General features: G+C 47.5%; 1 protein-coding gene across 2 annotated transcripts in view; it reads left to right on the top strand.

Moving 5' to 3' along the window:
* Window positions 1-1,144: 1,144 nt before the first annotated feature.
* Window positions 1,145-21,378, top strand: part of PPT1 (palmitoyl-protein thioesterase 1) — a 71,731-nt gene continuing 51,497 nt past the window's right edge. Inside the window, exons 1-3 of one of the 2 annotated variants that reach the window (XM_033955681.1) lie at window positions 1,145-1,277; window positions 16,293-16,405; window positions 16,500-16,609. In XM_033955681.1, coding sequence (XP_033811572.1) covers window positions 16,402-16,405; window positions 16,500-16,609 — 114 coding nt within the window. In that variant the 5' untranslated portion in view covers window positions 1,145-1,277; window positions 16,293-16,401. The remainder of the gene's footprint in view (window positions 1,278-16,292; window positions 16,406-16,499; window positions 16,610-21,378) is intronic. The other variant, XM_033955679.1, reaches the window with a different exon arrangement.

Below are 21,378 nucleotides of genomic sequence, written 5' to 3'. Positions count from 1 at the left end.
TAACCTATCTTCCCATCAAACATATTGGCAGTGATTGTGGTAAGAGCGGATTACAAAGCTAGTTTTAAGAAAGGTGCATTTCTAGCAGAGACTGATACCATCTCTTTCTGGTTCCCTGACGCAGGAGCAAAACAGGTTTAGCCTGTCGGAACCTTTGACAAAGCTAACCCCTTTAAATCTCTATGGGCTTTGGGGCCGTTACTGTGCGGCTTGCTGGAAGAGGGGGTCGGTGTCTTGTAATTCTAATTGAACATTTTTTTGAACATGATTAGACTGATATACAGCACTCAAAGGTGTTTGAAGGCACTTTAAGCATATGTGATGATTGGGTGGTAAGGCCATATTCTTGGGGCAAATACCCCTTGTCTTTGTCTCGGTTCATAGACAGTAACGTGGAAGACAAAGGCGCGCGCCGACAACTGAGCGCAAGACGGAGGCGTGCGCCGATTAAAAGACTGTTTTTAGGAGCTGCGACGGGGGGTTTTGTCGGGGAGCCCCCCCACTTTACTTAATACAGATCACGGCGGCGTTGTGGGGGGTTGTAACCCCCCCATTTTAGTGAAAACGTAACTTTTTCGCTAAAAACAGGGAAAAAGTTAAGTTTTCAGTAAAATGTGGGGGGTTACAACCCCCCAAACCCCCCCAACGCGGCGCGATCTGTATAAAGTGGGGGGTTCCCCCCACACCCTCCGTCGTAGCCCCTAAAAAGTCTTTTTTTTCAGCGCGCGCCTCCGCGCTGCGTTCAGTTGTCTGCTTGCGCCTTTGTCCCGGCACGCTTTTTGACCTGACACCCTTTGCCTCTATTCAGCCTTTGTTACTCCTTTATTCTTGCTATTCAACCAGTGATTAATTTCTTTTCCCATTGATCTTTTGACTGGAACATTGCTACAATTTGGGGTTCTAGAATCTTTTGTACTGGCCACTGGGCTTGATGGACCATTGGTCTGACCCAGGAAGGCGATTCTTAATATTTGAGACGGTCCCCACCCACTGTGGAGCCTTCCTTCGCCGGGACGTCATCGTGCGTCGCTCCGTTGGGACGGCGCGCGGGCGCTCTCGCCCCTCGACCAGGAATAGCCGCGGCTGCGCAACAGCTTCCCCGGGCGCGTGATGGCTAGGGGGGGATCACGTGAGCGGACAAGAGGGGGGGGGGGGGGTCACGTGAGCGGACAAGATGGCGGCGCTGGCGTTCGGACTCTGCCTGGTCGTGGCTTTCGTTGCGCTGAGCTCGGGGAAGTCGGCGCTCCCGCCGCCACTCGTTATCTGGCACGGAATGGGTGAGGGACTGACACCCTGGACCCGAGGGGGAGGAGCGAGAAGGGAGGAGCTGTTCACGGCCTAGACTCCAGTCAAAAATATCTATGTGCTAGGATTTAGGGCTGTGCAACAAGAATTAGAGCAGATTACATAGTTATTATGCTCCATTAAAATGCAAACAGTTGATAGACAGTGAAAGTAATAGGTTGCATGTGAGTAGGGCAACAGAAAAAGGAGGATGGATTGGAAGCGGCCATAAGGGTTTATTTATTTATTCGATTTTTTAGCCCGTCCTCCCAAAAGAGCCCAGAACGGGTTACAAAGAATATATTGGTGCATTAAAATTGTAAGTAAGATAGGTACTTAGAAATTCCCTTACTGTCCCGAAGGCTCACAATCTAACTAAAGTACCAGGAAAAATGACAATTAGAAGAGTAATAAAGAAAGAAAATAGAGATAGAGGAGAAAAATAAGAAAATAAACATACTAATAAGATTACAATGATCTAAAGGAAGAAAATAAACATACTAATAAGATTACAATGATCTAAAGGAATTTGAAAGGTTAAAAAGAGGGGAGATAAGAATAGATGCAGAGGGAGAACCATTGAAGCAATAGAATTCTGGGGAAATTTAAATGAAATTTGAATGATAAAATAAAACAAAACAAAACAAGTGGTAAAACAATAAGTGAGATTAAAAAAATATATCATAAACTAAAAAGAAGTGAAAATAAAATGAAAACAGTCAAAACTGAAGTCCAGCTTGAAACGGGCCCCCGAGCCAACCGTTGGTCCGATGGCCAGACTGCAGCCCTTCTCCGTCGGCTCTCCCCTGCTGGAATGGGGGAGGAGCGAAGACAGTGTCGGGTGCCCCGCTGGAATGGGCCCCCGAGCCAACCGTTGGTCCGATGGCCAGACTGCAGCCCTCCTCCGTCGGCTCTCCCCTGCTGCTATAAGAATAGCCTTCCTGGGTCAGACCAATGGTCCATCAAGCCCAGTAGCCCGTGCTCAATGTGGCCAATCCAGGTCATTAGTACTTGGCCAAAACCCAAAGTAGCAACATTCCACGCTACCAATACAGGGCAAGCAGAGGCTTCCCCCATCAATAATAATAAAATGTTAGAGGCGCATGCGCTCTTGAAAATTCGTGAGCGCTGGCGCCCTGAGGTGTGCTTCTGTGGCAACATTATAAACCTCAGGGCGCATGCGGGGGCTGGAGGCGCGCGGTGGCTGAAGGCACGCGACTGTGGAGCATTTGGCGGTTTGCAGTCTGCCGCTGATTCGGAGGGGAGGGGGGGCACAGGCGCACCTGCCAGGATCTTCTCACCCTCCTCACCCACCCGCTGTGGCTCCTCTCTCGAACCGCACCAGGCGAGGATCGAGAGAGGAGCTGTGGCACGGGCGGCCGGCCCGCAGACAGGAAGCTGCCGAAGCCGGAAACGAAGCTTCCCAGGGGGGGGGGGGAATGGACAGTGAGGAAGGAGTGGGAGCAGGCTGCAGAGGCTGTCGGTGTCTTCAGGCCGCGGCGGCTTTAGGCAGATGTTGGTGGAGGTAAGGGTTGCTGCTGGACAGGGGAAGAGGTGCTGATGGACGGGGGGGAAAGGAAGGGAAGCCTACTGCTGGACAGGGGGAACAGAAAAGAGGTACTGCTGGACAGGGGAAGAGATGCTGATGGATGGGGGAGGGACGGGAGGGCAAAAAAAGGAAGGGAGGCCTACTGCTGGATAGGGGGAACAGAAAAGAGGTACTGCTGGACAGGGGAAGAGGTGCTGATGGAAGGGGGGGCAAAAAAAGGAAGGGAGGCCTACTGCTGGATAGGGGGAACAGAAAAGAGGTACTGCTGGACAGGGGATGAGGTGCTGATGGCTCTGGATTGGCCCAGGCACCCGTGGTATGCTGATCTGGTTGGTTGGTTAGTGGCAGATCCTCTCCTGCTGCCCCTCTCGCCCGATCTTCTGTCTCGGGGTCCCATTCCAGTTTTCAGTCCGGGTCCTTTTTGTCTTATAGCTTGGCTCTTGAAAGGGCTCGCCTGCGGAAGAAGGGTAATTTAAGTTAAGTTAAGGTAATTTCCTCTCTCTTAGGGTATCGGAGAATTTCCACTTCTCGGGCTTATGTCTGTGTTTGGCGTCTTTTTGAGGTCTGTTGTTCCTTGTGGGGCTTGCTTCCTCTACGAGCGGCTTTGCCTCACATTCTGGAGTTTATGCAGGAGGCCTGGTCTTCCCTTTGGGGTGCAGATTACTGCTTTGTCTTCCTTTTGCGGTCTCTTGTGTGGTAAGCATCTGGCCCAGTGGTCTCAAACTCAAACCCTTTGCAGGGCCACATTTTGGATTTGTAGGTACTTGGAGGGCCTCAGAAAAAAAAAAATAGTTAATGTCTTATTAAAGAAATGACAATTTTGCATGAGGTAAAACTCTTTATAGTTTATAAATCTTTTTGGCTAAGTCTTCATAATAATATTGTCATTTATAGCTAAAGAGACATATGATCAAGAAACTTTTATTTTACTTTTGTGATTATGATAAACATACCGAGGGCCTCAAAATAGTATCTGGTGGGTGGCCCCTGGGCCGCGAGTTTGAGGCCACTGATTTGACCTCTTCTCCGGATGTGATTCGGTTTTTGAGAGCTACGAAATTACTATGGCCTCCAGTGCAGCCGTCGGTTCCTGTCTGGGATCTCAATTTAATTCTCACTGGGCTGGTTTGTTTTCCGTTTGTGCCTCTTGGCACCTGTAAGTTGAAGGACATTACTCTTGAGGTGGTTTTATTGGTGGCCATTACTTCCGCGCAATTCATTTCAGAACTGCAGGCCTTTTCGTGTAGGCCTTCCTTCCTGGAGTTTTCTAGGGAGTGGGCCATGCTGCGGCTGGTTCCCTCCTTTCTGTTGACTGTGGTTTTGCTGTTTCATGTCAACCAGTCCATTGTTCTCCCGGTCTTGGGTAGTCGGAGGACTCTTTGGAACAGAGGCAGTTGTATAAGTTGTTTTCCTAGGGTCCTTCGCTCTTATGTTCAGTGGACCCAGCAGTTCCATTAGTTGGATTGTCTTTTTGTCTGCCTAGTACAGGGGTGTCAAACTCAATCACATAAGGGGCCGAAATCTAAAACACAGGCTAAGTTGTGGGCCAAATTTTTTTATTAAGATACTTAGTTTTAGTAGAAGTATAGATCCTTCCTCACCCTGGCATAGTCAGGCACTTGTGTGAAGTGCCCTGATCCAACCTAGCTTTTACACTGGGAATGGGAATGCCTGCAAATGGATACTGAGGCAGCATGGTGAGGAGCTTGGAGCACTGCTGTGAGTGGGGCAGCGCGTTCAGGCACTTGGAGCACCACTGGGACTGGGGCTGCACAGTCAGGCACTTAAGATGTGGTACAGTCACTGTGGACCAGTTAAACGGCCAGATGGGCTGGATTCGGTTCCCAGGCCTTGTGTTTGACATGTGGGTTCTCGCGATGGGGACGGTGCTTCCAAGGCTACCATTGCGCACTGGTTCAAGGAGGCTATCACTTCAGCGTACATTCTTCAAAAGAAGCTGGTTCTTGAATTTCTCAAAGCTCATTCCACTCAGCTTCTTGGGCTGAATCTTCTCTTGTGCCTCCGGTGGATATCTGTAAGGCTGCGGTTTGGTCTTCTCTCCAGTCCTTTGACATTATCACGAGGACGTTCAGGCGTGTCGGGATGCGGTGTTCGGTGAGTGTGTGCTTATGGCAGCCCTTCGGGGGTCCCATTCGTGATGGGTACTGTTTTGGTATGTCCCATCCATTTCTGTGCCGGTCCGGAGGGACTCTTAAAAAAGGAGAAATTAGGGCCCAAATTCTGTAACCAGCACCTAAAGTTAGGCACCTATTTCAGAGGTGTCCAACTAGATCGGCGCCTATCTAAATTGAAGAACAAGCGCAATTAAGCTTTTTAATCAGCGCTGATTGAAACAAAGGCGCCTATCAAGAAATCACGATTTTATAACAAGGCGCCTCTAAAAATTTAGGCGGCCTTCAAAAAAATAGGCTCTATGCATGTTAGGCGTGGGCGTGGCTACATGTTAGGCGCCTTGTTGCAGAATCACTGCTCTTAAGCATGCTTAAGCGCTCAGCTAGGTGCCTAACTTTTAGTTGTGTCTAGAGCTGGCCTATTTCTTGGGCGCCTCCAAAATAGGTTCCGCTCAGTGTGATTCATTAAACAGCACCCAATTTTACTTGAATCGCACTGAACAGGGCCTAATTAGGCGTCTAACTTTTGGGCGCTTCTTATAGAATCTTCCCTTAGGTCCTTACCTGCTAATTTTTTTTTCTTTTAGTTCTTGTCATTCTGTTCGGTGTTTTTCATGAAGAAGTACAGGATTTTCTGTGGCTTTTTTGTTGTTGGTTGTTTTTGGGGGAGTTTAAAGAGCAGCGGTATTTGATTTGGCTAGCGAACTGCAGGGCATTTAACATAGAAACATAGAAACATAGAAATAGATGGCAGATAAGGGCCCACGGCCCATCTAGTCTGCCCACCTTAATGTCCCTCCCCTATCTTTGCCCTGTGAATAGATCCCATGTGCCGATCCCATTTGGCCTTAAAATCAGGCACGTTGCTGGCCTCAATCACCTGTAGTGGAAGACTATTCCAGCGATCAACCACTCTTTCAGTGAAAAATAATTTCCTGGTGTTACCTTGTAGTTTCCCGCCCCTGATTTTCAACGGATGCCCTCTTGTTGTCGTGGGACCCTTGAAAAAGAAGATATCTGCTGCCAACTTTTTAGGCCGTACAACTGGACGTACAGCTTTCCTTCCCGTCCTTGGAAATCTCTAATGGGAGGAGGAAGTGACGTCATCGCCATGGATGGGAGCTTGAACTGAGAGCTCCTGTTCGGGCCGGTGAAATAACTATCATTTTGGTGTGAAAACGGCGCAAATTTTTGTTCCCGGGGGCTGGTGAGGCGTGTGAAGTCGCAGCGATCACTATGGCAACGCGAAAAAAGTTGCCCGGTGACAAACCCGGCCAGCGCACAATGGAACAAGCGCTGAGCCGGGCAACACATGGCAGCATGGGCCCTGAAATATGCAGCGGGGAGGTGGCGAAATCGAGCGGGGCCCTGGCGGCTGTGGCTGACATGGTGGCGGACCCGGTACCGGAGAGTTCACCGATGGACCCGCTTACTAAAGCGGATATGCAGCGATGGATCGCAGAGGTAAAATCTGAAATTTCTGCGGTAGCGGTGCAGGTTCGGGAGGCGGTGCAGGAGTTGCGCACCGACCTGGTGGAGGTGGGCACGAGGGTCGAGGTGGTGGAGATGCGCATGGATAGCTGTGAGGACAGTATAACCGGACTGCAGAGATCACTGGAGACGGTGTCTGCGGATTACCAACTTCTACAGGATAAGGTCGAGGACCTGGAGAACCGCACCCGGCGTAACAATTTGAGGGTGCGGGGCCTGCCAGACCTGCCTGAGTTTAAAGATGTTCGGGCTACTACAATCAAGCTGATCAGGTGGCTCCTGCAAGACGACACATTAGAGCCGGGACTGGAGCGGGCTCATCGTGCGCTTGGACCCAGGACACTGGATCAACCGAAGGATATAGTGTTGTGTCTTCAGAGCTTTGTCCTTAAAGAGCGGATTTTCCGCAGAGCCCGGGAGATGGGCACAGTCACCTGGGAGGGCCACCGGCTGGAGTTTTATCAGGATTTAGCTGCTGGCACACTCCAGAAACGGCGGGCGTTCAGGGACGTGACCAAGGCTTTGCAGCGTAGCAATTTGCGCTATCGCTGGACTTACCCTTTTGGTGTTGTTATTACCATCAACGGAGTTCACACCAGAGTTACCACTGTTCGAGAGGCTTGTGGGCTGCTACAACAAGCGGGTATTGAGATCCCTGAGGAGGCTGCCCCGGCGGGAGGTGTAGTACCTGGCCAGGGTGTGCGTCCTTCTACCTCCCGCTGGCAACGAGTGGAAAATGGATCCCGAAGCGGGAGGGGTGCAGAGGGGGTGGACCCCCTCATCGGGCCACTGCTTCGTTCTCAAGTGCTCCTCCCTGAGAGCTGACTGAATGTACTTGTCTATTTCCTGTTTCCAATGCCAGTTTCGGGCCTCGGCGGGGGGTCCTTGGACTCCCCTCCGGAGGACTGGACAGTTGAATCTTTCTCCTTGGGAGAGTGTTGTGTGGGGGTTATACATTACCTGGTTTGGGATGGGGGGGAGGGGGACGTTGAAGGTTTCAGGTGGGTGTTAAATGGGGGGTAGTGTGGAGTGGGGGAGGGGGGGAGTGTAATGGGTGTCATGGGAACTTGAGGGACTGGTGGGTTGGTGTATGGGGGACTCTTGTACACATCGTTTTTGATAGTTGTTGTTTGTGTGAGGGATGTGTGTAAGGGGCCATGGAGATGGTTCACTTCTTTATATGTTGGTGGGAGATCTGAGGACTCTCACTGTGGGGGAGGGGTGGTGGTGGGGGGAGAGGGGGGGACGGGGGGACATACTTGTTGGGGTTGGGTTTGCATTGTCATTATTTTATTTGGAATATGGGGGCGTTTAAACTGGTTTCTTATAATATTAGGGGTCTCAGTTCTCCCAACAAGAGAAGGGCCTTCTATAGGGAATTGCTCCGTTTGAGGGCTGATGTTTGCTTTGTCCAGGAAACACACTTACTGCAGTCCCATGAATCCTTGGCTGGAGATCACAGGTTTCCGCAGGCCTTCTGGGCTTCCCGGGTGGGCACTTCTAAGAGGGGTGGGGTGGGAATTCTTATTCGTAAGGGGATCCGTTGTGAGGTACGTAGGGTGGTGCGGGATCCACAGGGCAGATACATTATGTTGGAGGCTCTGATTGAGGGGGTCTTGTACTCCCTGGTAAATGTATATGCCCCTAATGAGGGTCAGGGGACCTTCTTTCGTGAGTTAGTCCCTCGGATCCTCAAGTTTAAGGGGGGAGCTCTGGTTTTTGGTGGGGATTTTAATCTTACAGTGACCCCTCATTTGGATAACTCAGGGAGGGCGGATCAATATGGGAGAAGGGATCGTAAACTGTTGCGGGAGGCATTGGCCAATCTGAATGTGGTGGACTGCTGGAGGTGGCTACATCCTTCGGTTAGGGACTATACTTACTTTTCGGGAATACACTCCTCATATTCTAGAATTGATTATGTTTTTGTGGAGCGGGGACTACTTTGGAGGGTGGAGTCCGCGGGGATTGAGTCACTAACGTGGTCGGACCATGCCCCGGTGTGGTTACGATTCCAGGGGGTGGGTGGAGGCTCGGGACGGAAATTTTGGAGTTTTAATGATAGTCTTTTAGATGACCCAGAGGTGGGAACACAGATCGAAGGGTGGATACAAGACTATCTCGATGTAAATGTGGAGTGTGGAGCTTCATTGGAAGCGGTTTGGGAGGGGTTAAAGGCCACACTTAGGGGCAGATTAATAGCTCTGGCATCGGCCCGACAGCGTAAGCGGCGGGAGGAGGTAGCGGGCCTGTTAACCGAGATTGGTAGGTTGAAGAGTTTGCATAAGCGTTCTCCTTGGAATGTGACATTGCGGGAGCGCTTGTTTCAGGCCCGTAGGGATCTCCAGGCTTTAGACTTGGACAGATTACATCATAACTTACAGCTCCTCCAACAGAGATATTTTGAGTTCTCTAATAAAGCTAGTCGACTGGTTGCGCACCGTCTTAGGGTGCGACAGACGCGCAACCAGATTTTGTCACTCCGAGCGGCTTCTGGGGAGGTGTTGCAGACTGAGGATGCTATCCGTGCCCGGTTTGTGGAATATTATTCCCAGATTTATACCCCGGAAGATCCAGGGCCCTCGCGGGACCAGGACGCTTACTTAAATTCAGCAGAATTGCCCCAGATTACACAGGTTGATGGGGTGCGGTTGGACCGCCCTCTTACATTGCTTGAGGCTCGTAGCGCGTTGCGTTCTATGAAGCTTGGTAAATCGCCTGGGTTAGACGGATTTACTGTCCGGTACTACAAACGTTTTCAAGATCTGCTACTACCTCCTTTATTGCGTTTTCTTAACTCTTTACAAGGGAATAGTACCCTTCCTTACTTTATGCGCTTGGCGGGAGTGACGGTGTTAGCTAAGGAGGGGAAGGATCCCCTCCAATGTGCTTCCTACAGGCCGATATCCTTGCTGGGGGTTGATACTAAGATCTTCACGCGAATTTTGGCGGATCGATTGATGAGTTGGATTCCTCGGCTGATCCATCCAGATCAGTCGGGCTTTGTGGTAGGCAGACAGGTTGGTGATAATACTCGTAGGGTCTATAACTTATATGATAGGGCGAGGGGGGGGGGAGAGAAACGGTGTTTTTATCTATTGATGCTGAGAAGGCATTCGATAGGGTAGCTTGGCCCTTTTTATTTCAGGTGCTAGAATCGGTGGGTTTGGGCCCACGCATGCGGGACTGGATTCGGGTCCTGTATAGTGGCCCTTTGAGCTGCATTAAGGTGAATGGTGGTTATTCAGAGACTTTCTCTCTGGCAAGGGGCACACGTCAGGGGTGCCCGCTTTCTCCGCTCCTTTTTGCTTTGACGGTAGAACCCCTGGCGCAGAGAGTGAGGATGAATCAGGATATTAAGGGGGTTATGGTACCGGGAGGGGATTTTAAGTTGGCCTTGTTTGCGGATGATAAGAACATAAGAACATAAGCAGTGCCTCCGCCGGGTCAGACCACAGGTCCATCCTGCCCAGCAGTCCGCTCCCGCGGCGGCCCAAACAGGTCACGACCTGTCAGAATCATCAGAAGGGGCTCCATTGCCACCTTGGCTTCCCATTTAAGTCCTGCCTTCCTATCGAAGCCCTAGCCCTCCGGTCTTTCACATGCACGACCTGGTTGGTTTTTACTCATTACCTGGTTAACTTTCTATACTTGTGTTACATCCCAGCTCCTCCTTCAGTATCCCATGATCCCTTTATCCCTCAGGAATCCGTCCAATCCCTGTTTGAATCCCTGGACCGTACTCTGCCTGATCACTTCCTCCGGTAATGCATTCCAAGTGTCCACGACCCTCTGGGTGAAAAAAAACTTCCTTGCGTTTGTTTTGAACCTATCTCCCTTCAGTTTCTCAGAATGCCCCCTCGTATTAGCTGTCCCCTTCAGTCTGAAGAATCTGTCCCTATCCACCCTCTCTATGCCCCTCATGATCTTGAAGGTTTCTATCATATCTCCCCTGAGCCTCCTTTTCTCCAGAGAGAAGAGCCCCAGCCTATCCAGCCTCTCGGCGTATGGGCAGTGTTCCAGCCCTCTTACCATTCTCGTTGCTCTCCTTTGGACTCTTTCAAGTACCGCCATGTCCTTCTTGAGGTGCGGCGACCAATACTGTACGCAGTATTCCAGATGTGGGCGCACCATCGCTCGATACAGTGGCATGATGACTTCCTGTGTTCTGGTTGTTATGCCCTTCTTTATGATGCCCAGCATCCTGTTGGCTTTTTTCGAGGCTGCCGCGCACTGTGCAGATAGCTTCAGTGATGCATCCACCAGCACACCCAAGTCTCTCTCGAGTCTGCTGTCTCCCAACAATACCCCCCCCAATTTATAGCTGAACAGCGGGTTCTTTTTCCCTATATGCATGACCTTGCATTTGTCCACGTTGAAGCGCATTTGCCATTTGTTTGCCCAGTCTTCCAGCTTGTCCAGGTCCCTTTGCAGGTCCTCACACTCCTCCCTGGTCCTAACTCTGCCGCACAGTTTGGTATCGTCTGCGAATTTTATAACCTCACACTTTACCTCCCTTTCCAGGTCATTGATGAATATATTAAAGAGTATCGGCCCCAGCACCGATCCCTGTGGCACACCGCTCGTGACTCCCCGCCAGTCAGAATATTGACTCTTTACTCCGACCCTCTGCAGTCTACCTGACAACCAGTGCTTGATCCATCTGTGCACATCCCCTCCCACCCCGTGGCTCCACAGCTTCTTAAGTAGCCTTTCATGTGGCACCTTGTCGAAAGCCTTTTGAAAATCGAGGTAAATGATGTCTATGGGCTCCCCATTGTCCACCCGACTGCTTATTCCCTCAAAGAAGTTCTGTTCACGGTGGAAGAACCTGCGACCTCCCTGCCGGCTATATTGAGGGAGTTGGACATTTATGGTGGGGTGTCGGGTTTTCGGGTCAATGTTGGTAAATCAGAGCTCCTCAACATTAACTTGCCTGAGGGCCGGGTGTCCCATTTCCGAGATCGATACCCGTTTCGGTGGGTTCAGCGCTCTTTGCGATATCTCGGTGTCTATTTTGGACCGCCGGGAGTGGATTTATATGACCTTAACTTCCCCCGCTCTTTCGTCGTATTCGCCAAGATTTGCTTAATTGGAAAGATCTGTATTTCTCTTGGTTGGGCCGGGTGGCCGTCGTGAAGATGATGATTTTGCCTCGTTTGTTGTTTTTATTCCAAGTATTGCCTCTTTGGGTGGGTAGAAAAACGCTGGAGGGGGTTCAAAGGCAAATCTTTAATTTTATTTGGGCTGGTAGGCGGCCAAGGGTGAGTAGGAAGGTCCTATATATGGGGAGAGGGGATGGTGGGCTGGGGGTCCCAGATGTGGTGAAATATTATCAGGCTGCTCAGCTGCGTGCCCTCTTAGAATGGCAGACGCAGACGCCGAAACTGTGGGTGGAAATTGAGCAAAATTTAAGTGATGGGGTGCCTTTATTACATAGGCCGTGGGTACCTGGTAGGGCGCGACTGGTAGGGGGGGTATCCTCAGTAGTGACTTCCTTGAGGGTATGGAATCAGACCCGAGCTTGTTTATTGGGGAGTAGGAGACATTCCTGGTATACTCCGTTGAGACACAACCCCGACTTCCCACCGGGAAGGGATGGGGGAGTGTTTGCAGACTGGGAGTCACGGGGTTTGGTGTGTGTGGGACAGTTGTGGGACCCGGTCCAGGGAGGTGTTAGACCCTTTACTGAACTCAGGGGTAAGTTTGGGTTTGGGATAAGAGATCTGTTCCCCTACCTACAGGTTTTACATTATATTAGGACCTCAGGACTCTTAGGCGACTTGAGGGGTGGTAAGATGCCCTTTGAGCTGCTATTGGGCCCGGTGCTTCGGAGGGGAGCTCTCTCTGCAATATATAGGTGCCTTAACGGTAGGGGGGCCTCCCTTCCCTACATGAGGGCCTGGGAAGATGATTGTGGTTCGGTTATTCCCTGGGATACTTGGGGTAACATATGGTCGGAGATCTCCTCAGCGGGGATTTCTGCTTTGCTGATTGAGAATGGTTACAAGGTTCTCTTTTGGTGGTACTATACCCCTCAAGTTGTGGCTCGTTGGCGGGGAGGTGCGAGTATTCTATGTTGGAGGGGCTGTGGGGAAGTGGGTACCTATTTTCATATGTGGTGGCAGTGTGGGCAGGTGTGTGGCTTCTGGACTGAGGTCTTTGATCGGGTGTCCCAGATCTTAGATGTCCAGATACCGGCCGATTGGCGACACGCCTTGTTGTTTTGGCATCAATTGGATCTGGCTGGGGGTGACTCTTTGTTTTGTAAGTTGACATTCACTGCTGCTCGATTGGCCATTGCCTCTTTGTGGAATCAGGCGCTCTCTCCCACGTGGGCCCTGGTGGAGCAACGTTTGCTTAATTGGCAGAATCTTTATCATTTAACGGCCTTGCGGCATGGTAAACTACATGGTTATGCTCATGTGTGGCGCAATTTTCGGGCTTCTGTGGGGATCTGTGGTAGGGGTGGTCAGGGGCTTTGAGTTGGTCTGGGGGTTGGAATAGATGGGCGATGCTTGGGGGGATCTCATAACCATATTCCTTTACAATCTTTGGTATCTGTTTGAAATTGACTATCTCTCAACCATATTGAGAGCTGTAGGTATTGTGCTTTGTCCCTGGGGGGTGGGAGGGGGGGTATTGGTTGTGCTTTGGTGGGTATTCTAGATTGTTTTATTAGACTGAAGGACTTGCACATGTCTATGCTGTTGATTTTAATTCTATGTGCTATTTTGGAGTGTGGTATGCAGCTCTATGTATTTTTGTTTTTGCCTTTCATGTGCAATTGTTCTGTACTGTTTGGAGTGTTTTTCAATAAAAGCTTTTCAATTGAAAAAAAAAGAAAAAGAAGATATCTTCCTCCGCCTCGATGCGGCCCGTAAGATACTTGAACGTCTCGATCATGTCCCCCCTCTCTCTGCGCTCCTCGAGCGAGTATAGCTATAATTTAGAAACATAGAAACATAGAAATAGACGGCAGATAAGGGCCCACGGCCCATCTAGTCTGCCCACCTTAATGTCCCTCCCCTACCTTTGCCCTGTGAATAGATCCCATGTGCCGATCCCATTTGGCCTTAAAATCAGGCACGCTGCTGGCCTCAATCACCTGTAGTGGAAGACTATTCCAGCGATCAACCACTCTTTCAGTGAAAAAGAATTTCCTGGTGTCACCTTGTAGTTTCCCGCCCCTGATTTTCAACGGATGCTTTCTTGTTGTCGTGGGACCCTTGAAAGGTTCCTGAAAGGTTTCTGAAAGGTTCCTGAAAGGTTTCTGAAAGGTTCCTGTTCTAATCAGCATCCAACAGTGTTTTTCCTTTGTCTTCTTCATGTACATGTGGAGTTGGGATGTTATTGTTTTCAGCCTAGTGGTTTTCTGCTTGGCTGTTCGTTAAAACTAAGGGCTCCTTTTACAAAGGCACGCTAGGGCCTTATCGTGCGGAATAGTGCTTGCCGCTGCTGCCTCCTTTTGAGCAGGCGGTAGATCTTCGGCTAGCGTGCGCTAAAACTGCTAGCGCATCTTCGTAAAAGGAGCCCTAAGCAAAGCCCACTTGTACTGTAGCCAAAAGTCAATGTTGCAGTCTACCTGCTGGCAGAGGAGCGTCCATAAGAACATAAGCAGTTCCTCTGCTGGGTCAGACCAGAGGTCCATCATGCCCGGCAGTTCATCAGGTCCTGGACCTGAATATTAATCCCCTTTTCCTTCAGGAAAACATCTAATCCTTTCTTGAAACCCAATACCGTACTCTGTCCTGTGGAAGCGCATTCCAGGTGTCCACCACCCTCTGGGTGAAGAAGAACTTCCTAGCATTGGTTCTGAAGCTGTCCCCTTTTAATTTTGCCAAATGCCCTCTGGTTCTTTCAGATTTCGAAAGTTTGTAGAATCTGTCCCTCTCCACTTTCTCGATGCCCTTCATGATCTTGTAAGTCTCTATCATGTCCCCTCTTAGTCTCCACTTCTCCAGGGAAAAGAGCCCCAGTTCCTCCAATCTTTCAGCGTATGACAGGTTTTCCATACTTTTTATCAAACGTGTCGCTCTCTTCGGAACCTTCTCGAGTATTGCCATATCCTTCTTAAGGTACGGCGACCAATATTGGACGCAGTACTCCAGGTGCGGGTGCACCATCGCCCGATACAACGGCAGGATAACTTCTTTCATTCTGGTTGTAATACCTTTCTTGATAATACCTAGCATCCTGTTTGCCTTCTTAGAGGCTGCTGCGCACTGTGCTGACGGCTTCATTGTCTTGTCCACTATTACCCCAAGTCCCTTTCTTGGTACTCTCACTCAATGACAGCCCTCCCATCGTGTAGCTGTACCTCGGGTTTCTGTTTCCTACGTGCAAGACTTTACATTTCTCTACATTAAACTTCATCTGCCATCTCGTCGCCCACTCCCCTAGTTTGTTCAAGTCCCTTTGTAAATCTTCGTAGTCTTCTTTAGTCCTAGCCTCATTAAATAGTTTGGTGTCATCTGAAAATTTTGTTAATTTGCACTTCGTCCCTGTTTCTAGATCATTTCTAAATACATTGAATAGCAGCGGTCTAAGCACTGACTCCTGCGGAACACCACTCATGACCCTCCTCCAGTCCGAGTAGTGGCCCTTCACTGCTACCCTCTGCTTCTTACCTGCAACCAATTCTTGATCCATCTGTGTACGTCTCCTTCCACCCCATGGTTCTTCAGTTTTCGAAGTAGGCGTTCATGGGGTATCTTGTTAAAGGCTTTTTGGAAGTCTAAGTATACAATGTCTATGGGGTCCCCTTTGTCTATCTGTTTGTTAATTCCTTCGAAGCAGTGCAATAAGTTCGTTAGGCACGATCTTCCCTTGCAGAAGCCATGTTGGCTTGTTATGATAAGTTTATTCCTTTTTAGATGCTCCTTGATACTATCTTTTATCAGTGCTTCCGCTATTTTCCCCGGGAACCGAGGTCAGACTTACCGGTCTGTAGTTCTCCCAGGTCACCTCTCGATCCCTTTTTAAAGATGGGCGTAACATTGGCTATCTTCCAATCCTCCGGGATCACGCCTGTTTTCAGAGATAGATTACAGACTTGCTGTAGTAGTTCCGCTATTTCCTCCTTTAGTTCTTTCAGTACCCTAGAGTGGATTCCGTCCGGGCCCAGTGATTTGTCAGTTTTTAATTTTTCTATCTGCCTGTGTACGTCTTCGAGGCTTACTTCCATGGATGTTAATTTTTCTGCTTGGTCTCCTTTGAAGATTTAACATTTAACTGTAAGTTTAGTATGAATTTGCCTCTCCCAGATCAAAAAGCTGTAAGTAGCACACCAGTCCCAGATTTCTCACTTGCCATCCCACAAAATAAATATCTTCAAATTCTGGTGTCGCCTCTGTAATAGCAGTATAACATCTCCTGCAACACAAACATCTTCAAATATGCTACCCAGAAACTATGGACAGCAGACCTGCAACATTTTCAGTTTGGTCTGGTGGCAACAGTTATTATTGGGGGTAGTGGGAAGAAATAGCGACCAGCAATTCCAATAACCTGACTTTCAAGAGTACTGGTCTTCCCAGCTTTGAGGCATTGATGGTTGCAAAGGAAACACGTGCTTGCTGTCTACATCCATTTTTTTGTGATGCACTGGTTGAGAATCTCTGATGTAGATAAATGAAAATGTATAATATACAACATTTTTATTGTAGTGCCTAATCTTTTACAGACTAATGTGTTTGTTTTTAATGTGACAAATCTCTAAATAAAGGATAATAATAATAATGACATAGCTGTGTTCATAATGAATTTGATTTATTCACTTGTGTAAAAACCTTTTGAAAATTAACCTCCTTAAAATTACTCTTTGCCCTCTGTAGGGAAAGGTATGGCAGCTGCCAACAGTATGCAAGGGAAAACTCAATACCAATGAGCTTTTAAGGAAAAGGGACATGGGAGCAACCCTTTTAAAAATCGACTTAAAGCAATATGGGTATGAAACATTTGTGGGTCTTCAAGCTAAACAAGAGAGCTTTAAAGATGGGATGGGTCCATCTCTTTGTTGTAAACTGCTGCTTCTTTTGCAGGTGACACTTGTTGTAATCCATTCAGCATGGGAGCTATTAAAAAAATGGTTGAAAGAAAGATACCAGGAATCTATGTTTTATCACTGATGATTGGAAATAGCATGGCAGAGGTAAGTAAACCTGTCTTCTTTACATTGTTTCTTATTTTGCATATCTGGTTCCAGCTTTTCTCTATTCACTATCAAGTTTGTTTGTTTCTCGTTGATATCTCCCCAAAAGCAGTGCTGTCATGGTGGTATACAAGCCAATACTAATGTCAGTAGACAAGATGAAAAATGCCTCTGTGCCGTAAAGGATGCTCATATCTAGATTGCTTATGTGTTGGGTTATTGGGGCTGAAGAATATAGTTTGAGTACAGAGGTCCTGTGCAATAAGTAATAGGGAATGGTTATCTACACTTGAGAGAGTCTTTTAAGGATATAAGACTAGCCTTAGTGGGTCAGACCAATGGTCCATCAAGGCCAGTAGCCCGTTCTCATGGTGACCAATCCAGGTCACTAGTACCTGACCAAAACCCAAGGTGTAGCAATATTCCATGCTACCAATACAGGGCAAACAGTGGCTTTCCCCTTGTCTTTCTCAATAACAGACTATGGAATTTTCCTCCAGGAACTTGTCCAAACCTTTCTTAAAACCAGCTACGATATCTGCTCTTACCACATCCTCTGGCAACACGTTCCAGAGCTTAACTATTCTCTGAGTGAAAAAAAATTTCCTCCTATTGGTTTTAAAAATATTTCCATGTAATTTCATCGAGTGTCCCCTAGTCTTTGTAATTTTTGACGGAGTGAAAAATCGATCCACTTGTACCCATTCTACTCCACTCAGGATTTTGTAGACTTCAATCATATCTCTCCTCAGCCTTCTCTTTTCCAAGCTGAAGAGCCCTAAACATTTTAGTCTTTCCTCATATGAGAGGAGTTCCATCCCATTTTCGATCTTGGTTGCTCTTCTTTGAACCTTTTCTAGCGGCACTATATCTTTCTTGAGATAAGAAGACCAGAATTGAATGCAATACTCCAAATGAGGTCGTACCATGGAGTGATACAGGGGCATTATGACATTCTTAGTCTTGTTAACCATCCCTTTTTTAATAATTCCTAGCATCCTGTTTGCTTTTTTGGCCCCCACTGTACATTGGTGGAAGGTTTCATCGTATTGTCTACAATGACACCCAGATCCTTTTCTTGGGTGCTAACCCCACAAGGTAGACCCTATTACCCAGTAACTGTGATTCAGGTTATTCTTCCCAATGTGCATCACTTTGCATTTGTCCACATTAAATTTCATCTGCCACTTGGATGCCCAGTCTTCCAATTTTCTCAGGTCCGTCTGCAATTTTTCACAATCTGCATGCGTTTTGACAATTTAGAACAATTTAGTGTCATCTGCATATTTAATCATAGTAACATAGTAGATGACAGTAGATAAAGACCCGAATGGTCCATCCAGTCTGCCCAACCTGATTCAATTTAAATTTTTTCATCTTAGCTATTTCTGGGTAAGAATCCAAAGCTCTTCCCGGTACTGTGCTTGGGTTCTAACTGTTGAAGTCTCCGCCAAATCTCACTCCAGCCCTTCTATACCCTCCCAGCCACTGAAGCCCTTCCCAGCCCATCCTCAACCAAAAGGCCATATACAGATACATACCATGCAAGTCTGCCCAGTACTGGCCTTAGTTCAATATTTACTATTATTTTCTGATTCTAGATCTTCTGTGTTCATCCCATGCTTCTTTGAACTCGTCACCGTTTTCCTCTTGACCACTCTTTCCGTAAAGTAGAATTTCCTAACATTGCTCTTGAATCTACCACTCCTCAACCTCAAATTATGTCCTCTGGTTTTACCATTTTCCTTTCTCTGTAAAAGATTTTGTTCTACGTTAATACCCTTCAAGTCTGAATCATATCTCTCTGTCCCTCCTTTCCTTTAGGGCAGGGGTGCCCACACTTTTTGGGCTTGCGAGCTACTTTTAAAATGACCAAGTCAAAATGATCTACCAACAATAAAATTTAAAAAAACACAAAGCAGAGAAAATGTTAATTATCATTTATATTCCGCGGGTTTTCAAAGAGGTCAAGGCAGATGACTTTATGCAATGTCACCTCAGGAACAACTATACAAAAATAGACAAATATACCCCCTCCCTTTTTACTTAACCGTGATAGTGTTTTTTAGTGCAGGGAGCTGCTCTGAATGCCCTGCGCTGCTCTCAATGCTCATAGGCTCCCTGTGCTAAAAACTGCTATTGCGGTTTAGTAAAAGGGGCCCATAGTGCAAAATATAGACAGCAGATATAAATTCTCAAAACGGACACATTTTGATCGTTAAATTGAAAATAAAATCATTTTTCCTACCTTTGTTGTCTGGTGATTTCATGAGCTTCTGGTTGCACTTTATTCTTCTGACTGTGCATCCAATATTTATTCCCTTTCAGCCCGCTGTATGCTTCCAGACATCATTCCCTCCGCCAACTTTTTCTTCCTCTTTCCCTGCATCCCTCCCCTTTCTTTCTTTCTGTCTCCCTGCCCCTCTTTCTTTCTTTCTATCTTTCTCTCTCCATGCGCCCTTTCTATCTGTCTTCCTGTCCCCCATTTCTTTCTTTCTTTCTCCCTTCTTTCTTTGTCTCCCTGCTCCTTCTTCTTTCTGTCTCCCTGCCTGCTCCCAAGCCACTGCTGCCGCCATTGGGGAACAGGCCTCCAAACCACCACCACCGCCATCGGGAACAGGCCTCCAAACCACCGCCGCCCCAAGTTCTCCCTGCTTCCCTACACAGAAGCATCAGGCTGACGTAATTTCTGAAGTCAGAAAGGAAGTTCCGGGCCAGCCAGGCAACGATTGGCTGGCCCAGAACTTCCTCTCCAACGTGGGGGAAATTGGTCGGCTCGGCGCTTCTGAGTCGGGAAGCAAGTAGAACGCAAAGGCAATGTGATCGACTTGCGTTGCCTTCGCGATCTACCGGTCGATCACGATCGACCTTTTGGGCACCCCTGCTCTAGGGTATACATATTCAGGGCTTCCAGTCTCTCCTCATACGTCTTCTGGCGCAAACCTCCTATCATTTTTGTCACCCTCTAGACTGCTTCAGGTCTTCTTATGTCCTTTGCCAGATACGGAATCACCTTACTCGTCGTTCCAATTTCCAGATCATTTATAAATAAGTTAAATAGCACCGGTCCCAGTACAGACCCCTGCGGCATTCCACTGTATACTCTCCTCCATTGAGAAAAATGACTGTTTAACCTTACTTTTTGTTTTCTATCTGATCACCAATTCCTAATCCACAACTGAACTTTGCCACCTATCCCATGACACTTCAATTTTCTCAGGGGCCTCTCTTGAGGAACTTTATCAAAAGCTTTCTGAAATTCTAGATACACTATATCAACTGGCTAACCTTTATTCACACCTTCAAAGAAGTGAAACAAATTTGTGAGGCAAGATCTCTCTCGGCTGAACCCATGCTGACTCCGTCTCATTAAATCATGTGTGTCTACATGTTCCACAATTTTATTTTTTATAATCGTTTCTACCATTTTGCCCAGCACCGAAGTGAGGCTTACCGGTCTGTAATTTCCCAGATCTCCCCTGGAGCCCTTTTTAAAAATCGGCGTAATATTGGCCACCCCCCCAATCTTCAGGTACTACAGGCGATTTTAGCAACAGGTTACAGATCACCAACAGCAGGTTAGAAATTTTATGTTAAGTATCCAAAAACTTAAATATGAATATAATACTTTAGTTTCATGTACAGCCAGGCGTGATATCTTCATTTCCAATTCTGGTCATTATATGGGAGATAATCTTATGAGTCGCCCTTTGGCCAGATACCTTAAAATTAAATCCAAAAGACTACATATCTCGGCTATTCAAGATCCATCAGGTCAATTAGTCAAAACCAGATCTTTAATCTCCTCTCAATTCGAAAATTTTTATGCTTCATTATACCAATCCGAATTTGCTGCTCCTGAATCAGATATAGACTCCTTTCATTCCTCCTTAACTCATCCGACCATATCGGATTCTGTTAAATTGGAACTAGATTCCCCGATAACTATATCAGAAATAGAAGCTGCCATATCTTCCCTACCTGCTGGGAAAGCCCCCGGCCCGGACGGCTTTACTAACGAATTCTTTAAACAATTTCGCACCATCTTAGCCCCTCATCTCCTTACATATTATGATTTCCTCCATTCCACTCCGGACAAACAATTCAATTTCACTGAAGCCACCATTGTAGTAATTCCTAAACCTGACAGAGACACCACCTTGGTTAAAAACTTCCGCCCTATCTCTCTCCTTAACTTAGATTACAAGATAATGGCAAAATTACTTGCATTAAGACTTACCAAAGTGATTCCATCTCTTATACATAAAGATCAAACAGGGTTCATTAAACAAAGATATATAGGAGATAACCTGCGCCTCTTTCACCATATTAACGCTCATGCTAAAACAATGTCAGACCCTATAATAGGCCTAGCTATTGATGCTGAAAAAGCCTTTGACCGGGTGGAGTGGCCTTTTCTTTTCCGTGTCCTGAAATGGTATAATTTTGGCTCATTCTTCACGAATTGGATAGAAGCGTTATACCACCAACCCACAGCTCGTATTCTGATTAACAACTCTTTATCCAATAAATTTTCCCTTCAAAGAGGCACTCGACAGGGCTGTCCTCTCTCACCATTGCTATTTAATTTAGTGTTGGAGCCTCTTCTTTCTGCTATAAGACAAAGCCCCTTAATTAACGGTATTCCCTCCTCTGATCGAGACTTCAAATTAGCAGCCTATGCTGATGATGTTTTAATTTTTCTTAGGAACACTCTATCCTCTCTTCCTCATCTTATACATATTGTCAAACAATATTCCCTCCTATCC

This window comes from Geotrypetes seraphini, chromosome 8 (genome assembly GCF_902459505.1).
Source record: "Geotrypetes seraphini chromosome 8, aGeoSer1.1, whole genome shotgun sequence".
Taxonomy (NCBI): Eukaryota; Metazoa; Chordata; class Amphibia; order Gymnophiona; family Dermophiidae; genus Geotrypetes; species Geotrypetes seraphini.
This window is presented reverse-complemented; position numbering and strand designations above follow the sequence as displayed.